At 36.7% G+C, this 16,405-nt stretch overlaps 1 protein-coding gene across 2 annotated transcripts; it reads right to left on the reverse strand.

Moving 5' to 3' along the window:
• Positions 1-4,836: 4,836 nt before the first annotated feature.
• LOC140741112 (zinc finger CCCH domain-containing protein 10-like) lies at positions 4,837-16,404 on the reverse strand. Of its 2 annotated transcripts, none has more exons than XM_073070881.1 (4): positions 16,336-16,404; positions 15,412-15,472; positions 14,100-14,268; positions 4,837-9,945 (listed from the first exon to the last, which is right to left on the reverse strand). In XM_073070881.1, exon 4 carries the CDS (start codon positions 9,895-9,897, stop codon positions 8,251-8,253), a length of 1,647 nt encoding a protein of 548 aa, XP_072926982.1. In that variant the 5' UTR covers positions 9,898-9,945; positions 14,100-14,268; positions 15,412-15,472; positions 16,336-16,404; the 3' UTR covers positions 4,837-8,250. The 2 variants fall into 2 exon arrangements, with proteins under 2 accessions (XP_072926982.1, XP_072926984.1); XM_073070883.1 differs by lacking the exon at positions 16,336-16,404 and adding an exon at positions 16,080-16,230.
• Position 16,405: the final 1 nt, after the last annotated feature.

A 16,405-nucleotide genomic window follows, 5' to 3' on the forward strand; every position in this document is an offset into this window, starting at 1 on the left:
AAGTTGCATTGGCATTGATTAAAAGGGGCCCCAAACTTATCAAGTCCACTGTTATGGATCCCAAAGCATCCAATTTTTAAAAATCCTCTAGATAGTTTATTAAATGTTGCTCCCATCTGCAACTGTCCCCACTCATCCTACTGCCAATGTCTGCAGCCCCTGAATACTTGTCCAACAATCTTCTCTGCGCTTTCCTATCCCACCCCCAACCCCCTCACATTTCCTCCAGTAGCTCCACAATTACGAATAGAAGTCAAATTTATCACACGTCACCTTGGATTTTGTGCACAGAAGTTTGCTGTTGGGAAGTCCTCAGCAAAAATTACAGATCACACCATGTTGTTTTAACGTGCCTCTTCAGTGAAAGGCATTTTTGCGAGGTTGGCTGAAGACAGCAGGTAGATCTCCCAGCTCTTCTATGAAAAACAGTTTGGGATCATTTTTGTCCATCAGAGAGCAGACAAATCCCCAGTTTTACACTTCATCCAAGACAACAGTTGGTAACTGCATTTGTTCACATTCAGGAGTCAGCCAAGATTGTGCACTTAATTTTAAGAATGGCTCTTTAACTCTTACCTGATTTGAGACCATGAAGTGTGGACTACATACAAGAATATTTTGTATATACATTAACCATATTGATATACAAGTACCACCAGCTAATTCCTCTGAGAAATACCCAAGGTACTTTGTGTTGTTTTATGATAACATAATTTGGTAAATCAAAATGAGTTAGGAATGTTGGAGCAAACATTAGTGTACATTTTTATGCATACTTGGATTTTCTATAGTTAAAGGTCACAACTAGTCAACGTTTCAGAAAATAACATGAGTGTAGGTGTTTCTCTACAGTTTGGAGATGCAATAGCACCACAATTGGTAGCCAGATACAATGTATCAAGATTCTATAGGAACTTATAATCAAGGTAAAAAGTTCATACAAATACGTGACAAATGTTTTGTATTAAGAAACCTTTAGAAGCGAAATAGAGGCTTCATAGAAAGATTGAGGCAAGCTACCCAATTTGAAAGAATCCAAAAAGACTAAGTTTAACTGCAGTATAATTAATGAAGGAAAAGCCTTATAAAATTCTCCAGAAAATCCATCTGGACCCGGAGCCTTCCCCGAGTGTAATGAACGTATAGCCTCGGCAATTTCCTCATAAGAAATGGGTTGCTCCATCTGTTTACAATTATCTGCAGGAAGTGCAGGGATATTTAATTGATCAAGAAAATTATTCATTACAGTATTATCTTTAGGGGAATCAGAACTATAAAGTTTAGAATAGAATTCTCTAAAGGTATCATTTATTTCAGAGTGATCAGTTGTCCTATCAGCATTAGTTTTGCAAATTTTTCTTTAATTTGTCATTTAACTACATAAATTTTTGATTGGTTGGCCAATACTTTTCCTGATTTATCTCCGTGAATGTAAAATTGAGTTTTATCTGCAAGAAGTTGAGTTTCAATTGGTTAACAGAAGATCATATTTAGTTTTAACTTCAACACATCTTTTATATAAAACAGGATCTGCAGCTATAGCATATTTTTGATCTAATTGTTTCAATTGATTGGCTAATTCAATTCTTGCTTTATTAGTTTTATTCTTAACACTCGCAGTATAAGAAATAATTTGTCCTCTAATATAGGCCTTGAAAGTGTCCATACAATAAGATTAGAAATCTCTTCCTTTTTATTCTCTTCAAAAAACAAAATAATATGCCTCTCTAGAAATTTTAAAAATTCCTTATCAGGTAACAAAGTTGTATTAAAATGCCAAAATCTGTTTGTTTCAGCAAGACCAGGGAGATTTAAAGATAGAAATACAGGAGCATGATCTGAAACAGCAATCTCTTTATATGCACAGGAACGAACTGATGAAATCATTTGACTATCAATAAAAAAAAATCAATCCTGGAATATGTATGATGAACATGGGGAAAAAAGTACCCCCATCTAAAGGATGTATGAAACACCAAACATCCACAATACCACATTTCAATAAAAAAGATTGAATAAACAAAGCTGATTTATTAAGAGACGCTGGTTTAGAAGATGATCGGTCTAAAATTGGGTCTACCTAGCAGTTAAAATCTCCTCCCATCACCAAAGAATAAAGACTCCGATCTGGTAAAAACAAAAAAAACCTCAAAGAATCCTGGATCATCTACATTTGGGGCATACACATTGGCAAATACTATTAATTTATTATCTAGTTTTCCTGAAACTATAACAAAAAGTCCATTAGTATCAGATACTACTTAATGTTGAACAAAGGAAAGTGTTTTTTCTTTAAGAATCTGACTCCTCCAGATTTGGCCTGAAAAGATGAATGAAAATAAAGTCCGTTCCAATGGCTAAAAAAAGATTATCACATTTGCGTATGTGAGTTTCTTGTAAAAAAATAATAGGGACCTTAAATTAGTCCCATCGTTCTGGCCAACATCACAAATGAAAGCAGGCTATCTGATCATTATCACACTAAATAGGCTGCACCTACTTTAGAAGGAAATGCATTCTAACTTCCAGCACAGTGATGTTCCTGTGTTGCACAAGACACGATCTTTCTTAGTTGGGACAATACCTACCATGCAATACTTACTTCTATGCACATCCTCCAACTTCCAATGTACCAGTTATGGAATCCAAGTCGTACAGTATCGTAAGACACTATTTGGTCTTTCAAAAGAGCTTGACATCTCACTCATTCCCCACATATCTGCAATTTCTCTCCATGTATTTACCCTTTTGAAAGAGATTAATGAAACTTTTTCCATTTTCACAAAACCAGGGCATACCTTTGCTTAACCACTTATTGCACACAAAGATATTTTTCTTCCTGTCTTCTCCAGCATTATCTATAACAGCTTAATTTGGTTTGAATTCTCTGCCTCCACCTCCAGCTTGGAAGACAAGACACGAAGACAGAGCACATACTCCAACAGTGGCCAAGTTTAGTTTCACACACTAATTACATTTTCTACAGAGGCAGGTATTCAAATAACCTGATTTTGCTTCAGGTGTTCAGAAAAATTTGACTCAAAATGATTTGCACTGCAGCTCCAAAATGTCATCATCCTCTACCAAGCCCATCTATTCTGCATTCTCCTGCAAAATTGAAGCTCTTAACAGATTTGCAACTGCAGTAAATTCAAAATCAACAAACAAGAGAAAATCTGCAGATGCTAGAAATCCAAGCAACATACACAAATTGATGGAGGAACTCAGCAGGCCAAGCAGCACCTTATGGATAAGAGTATTGTTGATGTTTTGGGCCAAGACCCTTCATCAGGACCCTTCCTCCAGCAATTTGTATGTGTTGTTGCTAAGTTCAAGTCAATCTGCTTTGATATGTTAGCCACTGGCAACATTACACAGGTAATGCACCAATGTGCAAAGACAAAAAACAAAGTATAAACATTACAGATTCAGATAAGTCAGGGGGAAAGACACCTCCTGGAGCCTTTTGTATTGGATTTACTTTATTCCAGATCGAAGAAGTTTATTGAGCAGATATTGACATGATGTATTACTAAATTTGTAATAAATAACAGAATTGATGTTCTCTTCTGACTTCCTACCTGACCACTTGCAAAGATTTTTCTTGATGCTTTGATTTCAATTCTATACACGTAGAAAGCAAAGATTATGAACAAGAGCAGGATCAGTTAAAACCTGCTACGTCATGGCTGCATTTTGCATTCCTATCTGGTCGTATGTATCTGAATGCAACTTAGAGCATAAAGCAGATGAATTCAAACAATGTTAGAAATCATCATCAAGCAAAATTGGGGAAGAGCTATAACTTAAGCCAAGCTACAAATGGAGCCAATCCTCTAATGCTGACTCTGGCTCAAACAATTATTCAATCTGACCCCAGATGAGTCAGTTTAAGTAAGTTAGTACAAACTAGTGGATTTCATAAGCAAAGCAGAAACCCAAAAAATTTATCTAGGAACACTGCTAAATGTAGTTCATTATTTAGAACTATATCTTTTAAATCCAGTGAGAATGATGTGATTAAGAACTGAAAATATTCAACAAAGAAACATCACAATGCACACACACAATCCAACAGTGCAATCATTTCCCCCATTTGTTCAGTAAGATGCAGATTTTTTCCCTCTATAACTAATTGCCCTGTGCATTACATTACCTATAGATATCAAACTGGCTGTCCTTCACCCAGCCTTATACTGCTCTGAAACTGGTGCTGCTGGCAGAACAATTCCTTCTGCCACCCCTTCCTATAGTTTCAATGCGAGGAAGTAGTTGATCTCTGTCCAGCTCTTTCCCTCATAGACATAGCAAGTTTGCAGCTTTATATCCCTCTTTATACAAAGTACTTGTTTCCCAATTCAAATTTAAATCTTCCACAGTTGTTGGATAAGACAATGAACCATAATAGGTGTTTCTGTTGGACGCCCACACTCTGCACAAAATCTAATGTATTTAGTTGTAGAATACACCTCCTGGTGCTACTTGGACACATCTTCAGTGATGAACCCAAGGTCATAGGATGTTTCGGGTCATCAGACACCCTCGCCCGGACTACCCAGTTGGGGGTGATCAGCCCCTGACTTGTGTCCAAGTGGCGCACTAATCCACGGAATCAGTATGTTAGTATGGCAAATTATGAGCCATCCAATATGTATGAGTGACAGCCAAGAAGTCTTTAAGACCAAAAGCAATCAGTACTTGCTAAACTGCCTAGATTTTCCCGAACACTTAAGACTAAAAACCCTTTAGTGAATACTTAAGATAATTACTAATGTCAGGAGTTAAAACATTAACTGACGACATACAACATATACAAGTTATACACTATTGAAAAAATGCTTTTTAAAATTTTTATCACAATATGATTTTTAAAAATCTACAATTTGCACAATATATCAATTAAACAAGATACAAAAGAAAACTGGGAGTTTAGGTTATATAAAAGTTAATTAGAAAATAATATTACATGCATCCCAATGGAGAAACACAAGAAAGATAAATTTCTTCCAAGTCCAGTAGCTCCTTCAAAAAGAACATGAACTCACCAGTTCTGGTCCTGAATCAGTTTTAATCCCAACAATATAAGCAACAACACTACAGAACATTCATTTTAATATATTTTGAAGTATTTACACATAGTGTTTAACCAATTGTACTAACTAGAGGGTAACCAACAGTAAACATTTACAGATTCCCAATAAATCGCAACTTCTCATAAACATCAGACAGCATTGACATTTGGTATCTACAGTAACAACTCTTTAGTTAAAAATGGACAAAATAAGTTTTCTGGGCCTTTAAAACATATCATAAATTGTACATTTTGGATTTTTTTTGGCTGCAATGAACAAATCTTGGAAGTTGGATAATATGTTGTACAATCTCAAGGATTCTTAAAAGAGTAAAGTGTTAGCTGTATTTTAGGACCAAGGCTTACAAAAGACTCGTGCCAAATTTCTCACTGTTGGTGTTGGCCTTATAAATCCTTCTCCATTAAGTGCATTTTCAAACTGTTCACAATGACTCAAAAAGAAACTCCCATGTTCATTGCAGTAGGTTAGAAATCTATTGACTTCCAGTCAAACAATAAGATTAAAAATTTAACATAAAAAGTTGCAGAATTATCATTATGACACTAATATGCAGGCATAGGTTTATCTTCCAAATGTCACTAACTTTACCTCCTCTTTACAGCTCACTCAAGATGCCCCAAGAGTGCAGGACATTTATGCATCCAATGGTGCATTTTGTTTTAAGTAAAGGAAAATGAAATCGGTACAATTATGTATCACTCATGCAAATTACATTCAGAAACACTTAAATGACAAGCAATGGGACTCTATCTATGTCAAGTCTTTCTTGCTGCATTTCACTTTTTTAATCTATGTATAATTGCAAAACTTCCCCCTCCTCTTTTGCTTTTACCAATTTTTTACTGTCATCTTTGTCACTCAAAAGGTTCAGACACAAGGTGCTATCTAATGAGCCCATGTAGCATATTATGCTGAGCCAGATTCTATGCTTGACAGCCACAAGCATTTTCAGCAGGGATACTCAGATAATACACTTCAATGCACATTTATACTGTTCATGACTAAAGTGTATTTTAGTCAAATCACTTACATACACATTTAAATATATATTATGTATACAGTAGCATTTTGCATGTGTTTTTATCTTGTTCAATTGGTTTTGCAACTTAAAGCATCAGACACCCCCAAAATCCTCTGATTGAAAATGAACTAATTGCACAATGGGGCATCTGACCAGTGAGTGCCCAGGTCAGCTGTGAAAATGACATGGTATTATACAAGAGCTGTGCATCAACTTTCCAATAATGCAACAGCATATATATGAAACCAGCAATTTTTCCTTTACATCTTCTGCTGCAATACTTGACATGCTTATTTACAGACCAACACCCAGTTTCCATATCTAGGCACGAAATCAAATCTATATGTATTATATATTTTTAACTCCGCTTCACAAGCTTGCATCACAATTATCTGCATGTTCTAGCTTCACTTTAATATCCTTGGTGGTTACAGCAACTGTTAATGGTGAAAGTATATTAATTTTTATTTCTAAAACACTTTTTGTAGTCCACTTTCAGAGGACTTCTACAGTTTTGAAAGAAAAATATAGTAGAACATGAACAAATGCTTTGATCAGAAAAATCTGTTTGTAAAAATACAAAAGAAAACATGTTAATTGATGACTTGAAAAGAGGCAGAGTGCATGCTTAATTATTAAAATACTTTGAACTAAATAAAATGACTCTCAATGTTTTTCCATACACATTTGTTTAAAAGTGGGATGGATACAAAAATTATTTTTTCACATACCAGAATGCTTATGCTTAACAAAAAGTAGGGATATTGCTAATTAATTTCTAAGAATTATCTCAAATGTAATTTCTGAATAAAAAGGAAAATTTGTGGCACAGGATCACTGTTTAAAAATACACTGTAATCAACCAAAAAATGTGATAACTTAACAATGTTAAGGGATGAGGAAGTGTGCTCATTATCCCATTTAATTGTTTGTTTTGTCAGAACCCACAGACTCATTACTATTCTTGCAGCAGATTTTTATATTTAATACAAGTAGAGGAAGTCTTGCCATCAACACCCCTTCTGAAAAAAAATCTTAATTTTTTAATTACATGACATAATACAATTTGAACTTTTAGAGTACTCAAATCTGAGTATTTTTGGAGCGAGACAGTTTGAAAGAATTTAATGATCAGTAACTGCCATCATTAACCCAAGGTGCTTCTGTGACCTTACTTCCAAATAACCTCACCCTAAGTTAGCCCTACGAGTTAAGCCTAATGAGTTGCCAAACTCATTACTCTAAAGGAAAACAGCCATTATGTTATAGATTTGCATTGTCCTCCATTAGTAGGTGAAACTGACTAACTTATCTCACTTGTGCTACAAGAGTTTCACCAACAAGGAGAAACAGGAGCTATGGTGTCATTTTCTGCACACTCCTATTTCTGCTCTGATCACAATCAAAGCAGCAGAGGATGCTTCTTCAGATAGGTGGGGTGAAGAGAAAGAGGGTAATTTACTCATACTTTTGTTTAAAAAAATTCCTGGGTTTAAAAAAAAAGTGATAAAAAAAAAACATCAATGACTGAAAAGGCACAATGCTCTTTAAGCGCATACAGATGTGCTTTTAGGAAGCGTTTTTTGATGTTAATTGAAACCAATTTTATATGAGCAAGCAAAGCAGCCATACTTGCAAACAAAACCTATTCCCACTGCTGCAGCAGTTGGAGAGCTCGAGTTGGTGTGGGAATTGCAATGCGCTGTCAAAGACTTTGCTTTCATTAGCACCAGAGCTTACAATGTGAGCAAATCAAAAAAAAAAATCAAGGTTTCTGCTGACACCAAATGTTAAAGGAATTCAAAAACACAAGTCCTATTTAACCCTTTGTCCTCCCCCCCAAAAAAATATTTGCGACATATTTAGTGGCAAATTGTTTTAACTTCCATTTGCTACTATTACTGAGGTACAATTCTGCGCAGACTTCTCCTGGTGAGTTCAACAGCAATTGCTACTTGAGACAGGAAACAAAAAAGAATTATCATTATTTCTTTTTTTTTGCTTTTGTAAAAGGGTTCGTGATGGTGAGACTCCCTCTTTAAGATTCATACTTGACTCATTTTTTTCACAATTGCCCTAGGAAGCAATGAGAAATAGAAAACTCTTGTAAAGCTTCGAATGAAATGTCCTCTAATCTCAACTCTCCTCCGCACGACAGAGGAACCTCATACTCTGTGATGCATTTGGATAACTGACCATTTGAGTGGTGGTATAACTCATGGCAATTCCTGGAAGTGATTGCGTTACTGCCACTGGTGCAACTGAAATGGCAATTGGTGCCACTGAAACTGGTGAAGCCATCCCTTGGGCATAAGGTGTAGAGAGAGCAGCACTAAGGTGGGGTGGACTTTGGGAGGTAGCTTCAGAACACAAAGCATTATGAGCTCTCGCTTGCGCTATCAATTCTTGATGAGAAATAGGCTGTGATCTCAAAGATTGGTTGCTGAGGGTGGTATGAGTCTCCACTATGCTATGATTATAATTGGTAACAGTGTGCATAGGTGGTGGCTGTGTTGGGTCAGTTCCTGTGGTCAGGATCCCCAGCTTCACTTGTTTGCGGAGATCAGCATTTTGTTTCAGAAGTACCTCATTTGTAATCATTAGGCTTGATACCTGCTTCTTGAGCTCTTCATTGCGCTTTCTAAGCATATGGTTTTCCTCCTCCAGGAAACTCCTTTCAACTGGCCGCAGACTGGGTGTACTGTAATCAAATACTTCAAATCGCAAGCCCTCCATTCTTTTCCTTTTTGGATTTTGGTCATAAGCACATTTCTCAGTCTCATAAAGGTCATCCAAACGGTCATATCTGCAGATCTCAGGAGAAGCCTCTCTATTTTGCGACACTTTTTCTGTGCTTTTCTTATCATTGTCATCACGTTTCAAGTGCTGAAATTTACACTTGGATCCTCTTCGACATTTGCCTTTGAGAAAGTCACGGCAGAATGGGACTTCCTTTGTAATAAGGGGCAAATTGGAGGGCGAAAGCCCAAATGTCACAGCCACTGTCTTTTGCAAGTGGGCAGGAAGCTTTCCTGTTTTATTGTAATAACTTTCTTCAGCCTTTGTCCCGTGAATGAACGTGCAGTTTTCACGGGTACATTTACTATTCTGAAAGTACTGACAAAATATAGACTCATGCCGCACATCACCTACATCATAGGCTTCAACATTGTCTGGGTGAAAGTACCTGCAATTCTTACCACGACTGCAGACATTGCGCAGAAAATCACGACAAACATTCCGTTTGTTCTTGCTAGCATCATATTTGCTATTATTGACTAAGTTATCAGCATCATCACTTAGGTCAGCATGGTTGGATACCTCAATATCATCTGGGTGAAAATATCTGCAATTCTTACCACGATTGCAGAGATTGCGCAGAAAGTCTCGGCAAATGTTCAGTTTGTTTTTGCCAGCCTCATCATTGCCAACGTTGACTAAATTATCAATGTCATTCCTTATGTCAGCAAGGTCTGAAGCCTCAATGTCATCTGGATGGAAGTACCTGCAATTCTTACCACGGCTGCAGATATTGCGCAGAAAGTCTCGGCAAATGTTCTGTTTGTTTTTACCAGCTTCATCGTTAGCAATGTTGACTATATTATCAGAGTCATTCCTTATGTCGGCGAGGTCGGAGGCCTCAATATTGTCGGGGTGGAAGTACCTGCAATTCTTACCACGGGTGCAGACATTGCGCAGAAAGTCTCGGCAAACATTCCGTTTGCTCTTGCCAGGCTCATATTTGCCGCTGTTGACTAAATTATCAGTGTCGTTCTCCGACATGCTTCCAGATTATTTCTGCGCTAATCAGCCAAGGCTCTCAATAAATAACTGTAAAAGAAAAAGAAGCCAGGTCTTTTACAATGAATAAGAGATTAATCTACAAAGTAACTTAGGTTAATCCCTTTCTCACAAAATATTGTAGATTCACGTACATTGGCAAATCACTAGAAAATACTTACTGGAAGGTATGAGCAGAACATTGAGGTTTACATTAAAATCATTGTCTTTTTTTTTAAACTTTTATAACCACAGATACCATTGCTTTGTGTTTTTCTGAAAAAAAACACTGGCATTGCACGTAAGCATGCCCTTGTGAATGTTATACTCCAGATAATACAGTTAGGAAAACTAGAATGCATACTGCAAATGTTTTAATAGAAATTTATAAATGCAGTGAGATAGAATCAGCACTAGAAATAATTACTAGAGAAACAGGTTAAAGAAAGATTAAGGAGAGGTGCTGATTTAGCTCACCAGAATCCTTCCACCACAATTAAAAGATACCACAAGTATTGGGTAAATGAATACTGAAAGCCAATCTTTGACTTTTCACAAGGAACTCCAACAAGAATAGTTAACTACTTTGGAATTTTTCTATCTGCAACAGACATGTTTTTTAAACCAGAATTGGTCACTTAAATTCATCCTTAAAAATAGCAACAGATATTTTGTTCTGTCATCCATGTGTAAACAATACCAAAGACTACAAGGTAAATGCTTGATATCAACTTTAACAGTAAAAGTAATAGGTAGGTTTTAGACTGTATATGAATATCTCTAAATACACAAATTACAGACACAATCAAGACATGTCACTGCAATATGTGTAAATAAAGAAATATTATTGAAGTTATAACCATGTGAGGCTAAAATTTTCATTTGTAAAAGCCAATTTTAAAGAAAACATATGTTTAATAGTAATGTCAAGATAACTAAAATAGCAATTTTGAATGGATTTAAAAACAGACTATAGAAATAATCAAATGTCATCAACATATATTGTCAACTTCATTGCAAACTATGTAATTCTCAGGAGTAAAAGCTGTGAGTTCTAATGTGGTAATCCACATTCCTTTGACATTGTAATGTTGACTCATATTTATTGCCTCCTTTAGCACCATTATTGCCTCTGATCTCAAACAATACCTAATCTCCCTCCATGATTCCCAAAAACTTGCATCATTTTGAGTTCAAGTCCTTACCCCTTAAGTCTTTAGGAAAATAACATGTATCAACAACTTCCAAGTATTGATCTCGTATTTCAAAACTAGCAGTTGGTTCTTTCGGCACTATTCTAAATGATGCAAAAGTTAGCTATTTGGTGGTTAAGAGAATTGCCATTTACTTTTACTGAATAAACATCAAAATTTAGATTTTCTGAGCAAAATCTCCTGCCTCTCCATGAGTCCCTGAGTCTTTCGATATCTTCATTGAAATAAAGAAAAACTTATTATGCTATTGCTTATTTTAATTAATTCTTTCTCAGAGTCTCAAAAATTGAAGAATTTGTTACTTCACTTTCTCTGATTTAATTATTTTCTAGCTTTGCAGATCCTTTGATCTCTTAATTTTTTTAAAGTCATCCTCTAGAAAAGGACTTATTATTCAAGTTTCTTTATTATAGTTTAGAAAGTTCAAATTTAAGGTGTAGGAGGTCAGCATTCAGTCCACCATGTCCTCACTAACAATAGGAGGACATTGGGTTAATCCTAGATCCCAATATTTGGTCGAGAGTCTTACCCATCAAGTGCTCATCCAGATACAATTTAAATGTGGGGAAGGTTTCTACCTCCATTACCCTTAAGATATAGTATGGTTGAATTTTCAAAACATGTTTGACAAGGTGCCATACAAAATCAGGTAAGACCTTATGGCATCAGAGGTAATTTACTAGCACGGATAGAGGATTGGCTAATGAACAGGAAGCATCAAGTAGGGACCATTTTTCAGTTGGCAATCTTGAACAATTGGAGTGACAGAACACAGTTGTTATTGATTAACAGTACAGCTCAGAAACAGGCTCCTCAGCCTACCACACCCATGTTGTAAATGATAAGCACCGTGGAAAGACGAACTGTGAGGAAGATGCAGATAATTTATAAAGAGGTACTGATACAAAGAATAGGCAAAAGGAAGTACAATATGAGGAAAGTGCAAATTGTTCACTTTGTATGGAAGAATAATTAAACAGATTATTCAAATGGAGAAAGCCTGCAGAAAGCTTAGAGAACGAAGGATTTTTGAACATGAAACACAGAAAATCAGTGTATAGGACAGCAGGTAATCGGGAAGGTTAATGGAATCAACACACACAAAATGCTGGAGGAACTCAGCAGACCAGGCAGCATCTATGGAAATAAATAAGCAGTTGGTGTTTCAGGCCAAGACCCTTCATCAGGATAGTTTATTCCCTTCATAATGGAATGCTAGCTTTTATTTCAGAGGCTTTAAGTCTAAAAGTAGAGAAATCTGAGTACAATTGTACAAAGGCATCAGTGAGACCACATCTAGATTCGTGTAAGCTGGTCCTTTGATTTAAGGAATGGTACATCATTGGAGGAAGTTCAGAGGCTTCAAAAAAGTGATCCTGGAAGTAGAGTGACTGTTTTATGGGGAAAAGATGGAATAGATTGGGCCCACTCATTGGAGTTCAGAAGCATGAAAGCCAAACTTATTGAAGTATCTAAGGTTCTTAGGAGGCTTGAAATGATTTCCTGTTTATGAGTGTTGATGAAATTTGTCTTCAGATAAAAGATGTGTCTTTTTAAAACTGTGATGAAAAATCTCCAAGGGTTGCAAACTAAGAGAATTCCTCATCCCAGAACGCTGTGAAGGTTGAATTGTTGAATATATTAAAAGGCTAAGACAATTTTTTTAAAAATCAGTCAGGGATTCAAGGGCTAGGGAGAAGAGGGCTTGACAGAAGTGGGATCAGCCATATTATTGAAGTAGGTGAATGATCTACTCCTATTTCTAATGGCCTTTCATGCAATGAGTTCTAGACCATCACCACTCATTTAATGATTAGGGAAACAAATATTCCTCAAACCTTTCTATTATCTTAAACCCATTCTCCTGTTATTGGTCTCTCCAAGAGAAACACATCCTTCTAGTGTTTACTCTCTCTATGCCTCTCATGAGTTTAATAGATCACAAAGTACTGAGCCCCATGGAGTCTGATTCTGTCTGTATATACTTTCTTGATCAATCTGCTAATTGACATTAATCTAACACCTTTCCAAAATTCATTTATACTACATCAAATGCTCTTCAAGCATCTCTGCAAAAGTTTAATTAAGTGTGTCTGATTTATATAAATTTCCAACAACCATCCATGCAGTCAAAATGACTGGCCTGTGGATATTCATCTATCTCATTTCCCCTTTTTTTCCAAAATAGTACATGTGTAACTTTCCAGTCCTCTGTTACCACATTCGCAGACAAAGAACAAAAGAAGATTATAGCCAAAGCTTGCACTATATCCTCCCCTGCTTCTTTATGAGCTTGGAATACATTTTATCTAGACCAAGCAATTTATCAATTTTTTAAAAAGATGCCAGGCCTCTTTAATGCATCCTCATGACACTTCACAATGCCAATACTTATAATCATACCCCACTTCTTTAAAGACAAATACAAAATTTTCTTATAGAACTTTACACATCCCCTGGCTTCACACTCAGGCTGTTATGCGGTCTCTAATATGACCTACTCTTTCTTTTTACCTTGAACTAGTTCTAATTTGTACTCAGGAGGAGGAGTCTGATAACATATCTAAGAGGAATATGCTGCTCTACTTCCAACTGTCAGAGGTTTGTTACCACCAGCACCAAAAAACAGAATCTGAATTCAGTTCAATAAAACATACAAGTTATTGATCTAAGGCAACACGAGTGAATCTGCAGATGCTGGAAATAAATAAAAACACAAAATGCTGGCAGAACTCAGCAGGCCAGACAGCATCTATGGGGGGAGGTAGTGACGATGTTTCAGGCCGAAACCTACCTGATGAAGGGTTTTGGCCCGAAACATCGTCACTACCTCCCCCCATAGATGCTGTCTGGCCTGCTGAGTTCTGCCAGCATTTTGTGTTTTTAAGTTATTGATCTATTTTCTCAAAGCAGAATACCAGAATGCGACAACTGTCAGAAAAAAATGGTTTCAAATATCATTCAGCAACCTTACAAAAGCAGTATACTTACTTGTTGAATGGTTTTGCCAGAATAACTGGCAAATTGGATCATGCAATTTTAAGTTGCGTTGAGCCCTTGAGTTCTGAATTTTCAGTACTTTGGTAAATAATCCTAATCAGTTTCTGGTCCAATTTGTGATGCTGAACTCACTCCAGGCAGGGGAGGATCATTTTCTCACCTGAGAAATATAGATAAGAGCAGAACTTGGTACTATTGTGCTTTCTTGTTACTTGTTTTTAAAACAATGTAGCAATACAACCTAGTCAAAATCACATAGAAATTGGTTCTCTTCTCACCCTCATTCCTCCCAAAAACTCAAGCAACAGCGTGCAACAAACAACAATGCAGAATAGCAGTGTCAGGATCTTCCCACAGTATGCATTTTACTAATTGATCTCAACTACCTGTATGTCAGGAAGAGAAGAACAAAACAGTCTTTGACTATTAATATCTTTTAGAAAGGTAGGATTCCAGTTCAAACAAGATTAAAGAATGCCCCTTCGGTACCTTCCAGTTGGACAAGGTCACTCTAGATATCCTGGGGTACATTTAATCCATCAACAAACATTCATAACTAAACTAATATCTTCAGTGGAGCTACCAAGTTCATCAGATGAACGATAGTCACATTCCTAACAATATTCTGATGGTGAAATGGCTTCAGGGGTCACAGCCAGCTGGATGCCCATATCTCTAATAAACAAAGACTCGAAGTATGATTGAAGAAGGTGGGTTCTGGCAATTGACAAATAATCATGAGCAGTCATAACCTCCAAAGTTTGACTGTTCAGGAGGGCATTGAAAGAAACAAAAAAACAAAAATTTCAGCTAACAGAAGTCAGAGAAAGCAGAAGTAAGCAAATTTTCACTTTCTTAGCCTATGGCATTCATCTGCAGCAATCGTGAGATATTCAGGCGAAAGAGGAATTCTAGGCCACACCAAGCAACGTCTATCAAAGAACAAATCATCATCCTGTAGATTAGAAGGCTGCTACCCAGATGGACACTAGCTAACTGTAATTGTAGACCCCTACAGCAGTCAATATTTACACTTGGGTTATCAATGACTACTTGGATTAAACTCCTAAATGGCTGGTGCAACCTCTTGACTACATCTCACTAGTCATTGGCTTTAGGAGGTTTAAAGAGACAAAACTGGGCAGGACAGAAAGGGAGGAAGACTGGGATTTTAAAAGTATTTATATCATAAATTGGTTGCAATGTTGCAATATTCAAAGTAGGTTGCAAAATAAAAATTCCATAATTCCCTCACAGAATAGCAAAGAGAAAGGAAAATCTGATAATTTGGCCTCCCACATACCTGTAAATGGCCAAGTGCACCTTGCTGATTATTCCTTTTGAATGACAAAAGATGCAATGACCTAAGGAGGAAAATGTTAAATAATATAATAGTAAAAGTAATTTGGAAGTAAAATATTTTAATATACAGTCAGTATTATTTTCATAAGTCAACTAATTAACACACTTATTTTAAAATCACACGCACAAATACTCTTGAAATCAATTGATTTAGTGGTTGAAAGTAACCGGATTGAGTATTGCACGACATGGCTTCAGCTTCAATCTCCAGGATAACAACGCTTCCTAGATCAGACCGAACTGCGATGATCTCTTTCCCCAGACTCAGCGGCCTTTCGATACCCCCAGAATGGGCACAAAATGCTGCACACTTGGTTGAAGCTGGGCCACACCGTTGGTCCGTAACATCGAAAGAAAATTGCTTTCTGAAGCAATGAGTTTAAAAATGGAGATTTAAAATCAAGGATTTTAAAATCCCGTAGGAGCATCACGATTGAAAAAAACTATAAATTCAGCTTGGCTGCTCTTTCATGGTTCATTCATTTTGACGTTGTGAATTTTCTTTTTGTGTACCCGGAATACACAATTCTATTCCTTCAAGAAGGCCATAAGTTTAACCTAACCACTAGACGTGACTTCTCCACAAACAATTTTTGTTCCTCGGCTTACCGCCATGAGGAGACTCGCCGAAAACGGGATATTGACAGTTTTGGTGGCGTCGCGGCGGAAAGTTCTCGAACTTGCTGCGAGGCTTCGATTGCGTTCCTAGGCCTCAAGTGTTTTACACAAATTGATAAAATTCCAGCACACAAAGGAAAACAAAACAGTTATTTAATTTCTAAAAACGTAAATAAATAATCTCACTTTACCAATACCGGGAATAAACTCGATAAATAAACGGAAGGAAAGAAACACATTTACTTACACTATTTAGCCTTTCACCCCCTCACTTGGTCCTCCAAGCACAACGAGCTGCGATTCAGGTCCTCCGAGGC

The sequence above is a fragment of the Hemitrygon akajei genome, chromosome 18 (genome assembly GCF_048418815.1).
Source record: "Hemitrygon akajei chromosome 18, sHemAka1.3, whole genome shotgun sequence".
NCBI lineage: Eukaryota > Metazoa > Chordata > Chondrichthyes > Myliobatiformes > Dasyatidae > Hemitrygon > Hemitrygon akajei.